General features: G+C 39.6%; 1 protein-coding gene across 2 annotated transcripts; it reads right to left on the bottom strand.

Moving 5' to 3' along the window:
• Positions 1-342: 342 nt before the first annotated feature.
• On the bottom strand, positions 343-3,929 carry LOC129291543 (uncharacterized). Of its 2 annotated transcripts, none has more exons than XM_054928971.1 (2): positions 1,981-3,929; positions 343-1,218 (listed from the first exon to the last, which is right to left on the bottom strand). In XM_054928971.1, exon 1 carries the CDS (start codon positions 3,534-3,536, stop codon positions 1,992-1,994), a length of 1,545 nt encoding a protein of 514 aa, XP_054784946.1. In that variant the 5' UTR covers positions 3,537-3,929; the 3' UTR covers positions 343-1,218; positions 1,981-1,991. The 2 variants fall into 2 exon arrangements, with proteins under 2 accessions (XP_054784946.1, XP_054784947.1); XM_054928972.1 differs by lacking the exon at positions 343-1,218 and adding an exon at positions 1,231-1,474.
• Between the last annotated feature and the right edge of the window lie 410 nt (positions 3,930-4,339).

Here is a 4,339-nt window from a genome sequence, read left to right as displayed (position 1 = left end):
CTAGAGGATTAATTACAATCTTATCTAATATTTCACTTTGTTTTTTTTTTTCTTCTTCATCTATGAGCACTAGCAATTTATTTCAACTTGATAAACTCAATTAACATAATAAAATTACTCATAATCATATAAAATTTATCACAACAATAATTATAAATCCATAACAATCTCCAACAATAAAAAAGTATTTTAAGTATAACATTAATGATTCAAATTAAACAATATTCAGCAACTTTTAACATATCTAAAATCCACTACAAAAAGTTAACAACAGATTTCACTAGTAAAAAAAGATTGGGTTTGATCAATGCTAACATTTTACTCAATATTCATGACTTTACAAGTATGAAACACAAAATTACCAATTATTATTATAAATTAACTTATAATAATAATAATAATTAATAATTAATAAATCAATTATAATTATATTAAATAAATTTATAAGACTAGATTAGAACAAATGGCACAAATGCTCAATCTCTTATTCAGTCCAACCGAAAGAAAGGCTCTAGTCTTCTTTATCTTGAAAGATTAATTTTTATCAAGACCGAACTATTCTCGGTCATCTTAGGTTAGACCAGATCATATTCATTTTATGTAAAATGTGAATTAGTTATGAAAGACCTGTATCACCTGGAATAACAAATTTGGCCATTAGTAAGAACAAGAGTTTTACCATAACCCATGTTATTTTAGCCTTATGCCTTATCTATCTACTTGTGCCCACATGATGGTTGAAAATATCTTTTGGGCTTTGGTAAGGGCGTGATTGATATGAATGTGGAGGTGGAATCTTGCACAAACCAGCTTGGATGCAACCAATAATCGTCAACTTTGCTCCCTGTTTTCGCTGTCCCTCATAAATGACCACACAAGCTTTCTTTCCCGTGCTTCAACCACCCATCGCCCTTTACGCCCTCTAATCCTACCCCACACACCTCACAAGCCTTCCTTCATTGACTCTCTTCCTACAATCGACAAATTTTCATCAAAATATTCTTCTATGCCATCACAATACCCCACCTATATTCAGCGCCAGTTCTATCAGAGGGTGCTATGAGGCTATTATTACAGTCCTGTTGGATCATTTTGTGCAAGTGCATTTCGGCACATGCTGCCATATCATTCTGCATTGTATCTCACGGCAAGCAGCATCCAAATCCTGGCAAATATGTGAACCCATGTTCTCTCGTTTTTCTGTTGCATCCTTGTTCTCTGAAACAAATGTCTCGGCAAGTTCGTCAATGATAGGTTTATATTTAACAATATGTGTACTATTCATGAACGGGGAAACAAAACTCATTTCTAATACTCTATCCAATACCCACAAAGGCCACAACACACCACAGTAATTATTCAAGAGATACGATGGCTCACAACTGAGGACAAATCCCTCTGCGTTCAATATCCAGCTACAGAATCAGGTGCTGGATGACATTATAAGCTATTAGAGACATAGATTCTCCCCAACCTATCACTACAGAGGAAGCCAGTCTTACCAACCATATTTATGAATTGCCGGTACTTGAACACCAACAAAACACAAGCCAAAAAGTAATTATGAAAGCAATGGGAATAGGTGTACGTGTACCCGTGAATCACAGCTATAAGGAAAAAATTTGAGTTCAATCTCCATGTGTACCCAGACCCCATGATTGCCAGAGCGTTTCAGAAAATGCTCATGATAACTTTCATGTTCACACATTAAAATGAATCGAAGTATAATCTCCAATAACAAACACCGAAATTCTCATCAAAGACAACAAAACACAGATTAACCAGACTACATTATCAATTCCAATACAAGAGAAGGATTTTCTAGATGAATAAGAGACATATAGTTGACGTAAGGGAATGATTTCATTTTCAGTTGCACGTTACAAGGAAAGAAATTTGAAACGCGAACGAATCTTGTCTATGGGTGAAACATGGAAGACGGTAAAAGAAAAACTAAAATGCTACAGAAGATGTTATCACCTATCAGGCGGTTACCACCATTGATGAACAAGAACTCCACTTTGCCTCAGAGAATTGAAGAGCTCCAAGCATTGATCATAAGTCTTCTCATATTTTGCACTCCTCTGCCCAGGGCAACATCTTTGCCATCTATTGTAGTGGCACTCGAGGAAAATCTCGTCCACCAAACAAATAGCTCCTGTTTCGAACAATTTTGGAATCAGATCGAATTCAGTACCTTCCACGTCCATCTTCATCACTACAAAATCATTCTTTGAGACACTGTTCTTCAACCAGTTTGCAAAATCAAACCCCTGGATTTTCTCAACTTCGCCATCAAAATCACCAAATGATGATGATTGCAACGGCTGAATTCTACCCATGCCTCTGCCCTTAACATCGACTTGCTCGCCAGGGTCCCGATGAATCTCAAAGGTTAAAGTTTCGTTCTTTACCCAAGCAGCATAAGGTAGCAGAGTGATTCCCTTCTTCAAGCTATACTCTTGATGAAAAGTTTTATCAGCCTCAATTGCATACACATGAAAGGTCTTGTTCTGTTTTGGATACTGCTTCCTGAACCAACTTCCTATACTAGAGCCATAACTTCTAGCTCCAACATCCACATAAACATACCTACTCTTGAAGCTTATATCAACCATTGATGGAAGGTACTTTATGTTCTTTATGTTCCTCTTCAAAGTAATCCATGGTTTTAGTGGTTCCTCAGCGATCAAAGGCTCTGCATTTCTGACCAATTCTTGTTTGTACCCATGAGTGGAGCATTTTCCATTAGAATCATCATCGAATTTCTCAAACTCATGAACAATGCCATCAAACTCTTTCCTCAGAACAATTTCTCGTATGTGAGGCATTGAGGAATCAAATCCATCTATATCATGCGTTTTCACTACTTTGAAATTAGTAAACAAATCAAGGAATGAATTGAAACTATACGTATCTTTAGCCTTTACATGGAACACCACAAACCCTTCGGGTTTCAGCGTCCGAGCAATCTCAGAGGCGAAATCTGAAGGTCGCGCCGATTTCTCGAGCCCACCCTCGCCGGAAAATATGAAGTCGAAGGTGTTGTCGCGAAAGGGCATGCGATGAGCCTGTCCTGCTTTCACCAGTGGCTTCGAAGCTTTCTTTGCAATCCCAATCGAGTCCGAGACGCCGATCTCCTTCAATGCGAATACGTCGCGACCGGTCGGCGTCTCAACGCAGAGAGATTTCGACTCTGGCGAGAGATAGCCATAGGATACGAGATCCTTGAACACGGATGAGTAGAAACGAACGGCCTCGTTCCACTCTTTGCTCGAGTAAACCTCCGGACGCGCCGCAGATCGGCTAACTACGGCCTCATTGGACTCGACGGCCAAAGCCCCAGCGCCAGCGCCGGCTACCACAAAGTTGAGAGACTCCGGCAGGGAGAAGAAGCAGAAGTCGCCGACGTCGCAAGACTCGCCGGCGATGGTGATGACATAAGCAAACCGAACGACTATAATGAAAACCCCAAACAGAAGCGACCGTATGAGAATATTCCTGAGAAAGCCGGGCTTCACAGTAGTAGTCTCCATCGCAGCAGATTTAACACCTTCCGAGAGAGAATTTGATTTCAGACAAACATCCAAAACAACCAAAAAAAAAAATGAATGAATGAAAGCTGGATTTTTTTTTCTATGAAAATAAAAGGTATGGTTTTTGAGGAAGAGATTATCGGGAGGAGAAACGAGCGGAGGTGTGGTTAGCGCCGATGAGGACGGGTTTCCTGGACGAGAGAGAGGGAGAGATGGGGAAATAGCAATCGAAAACAGAAGCAAAACGGGATGACATGGCTGTACGAAATCGAGTGAGCCTAGGAAGCAGATAAGAGTGAGACCATTAGTGGAAAATTTGTTGGAGAGCAAGAGAGGTCAGTGTTGGCGAATGAGATGGTGAGGGTTGAGAGGATTTGCAGAGAAGAGAGATAGAAGATGGAGGAAGAAAGAGAGAGAAATAAAGGAATAACGCGGCGTGGAGGGTGACCGGGATAGCAGGTTGCACGCGGATAGAGCTGCGCAGACGAAGGAAGTGTCCCTGTCACCCGATTTTTAGTTGCCCTTTCCTTTCTTCTAAATTATGTAAATGCCATCCAAATCATGCCATTCCCCATTATTAGTATTATTATTATTTTATAAACAAGACCTCAACTAGAGGCCACGGAAACCTTCAATATCCTTATTCGCCATTCGCCATTTTTAATTGCTCATCTATCCAAATCATGAAACTCTTTTTTACTTAATTTTATTCTTCCGTTTATATTTGTTTGGTTTGGCGTTGGCCAAATGTTTTTACCCTCCAAAGTTATGCCAACAACCAAGTAGTTTAGTTAATCAGAATT

This window comes from Prosopis cineraria, unplaced genomic scaffold (assembly GCF_029017545.1).
Source record: "Prosopis cineraria cultivar Desert tree isolate PC_DT_omini unplaced genomic scaffold, ASM2901754v1 PC13, whole genome shotgun sequence".
In the NCBI taxonomy this organism is placed as follows: domain Eukaryota; kingdom Viridiplantae; phylum Streptophyta; class Magnoliopsida; order Fabales; family Fabaceae; genus Prosopis; species Prosopis cineraria.
The sequence above is the reverse complement of the archived record's forward strand: the minus strand, read 5'-3'. Positions and strand labels throughout refer to the sequence as shown.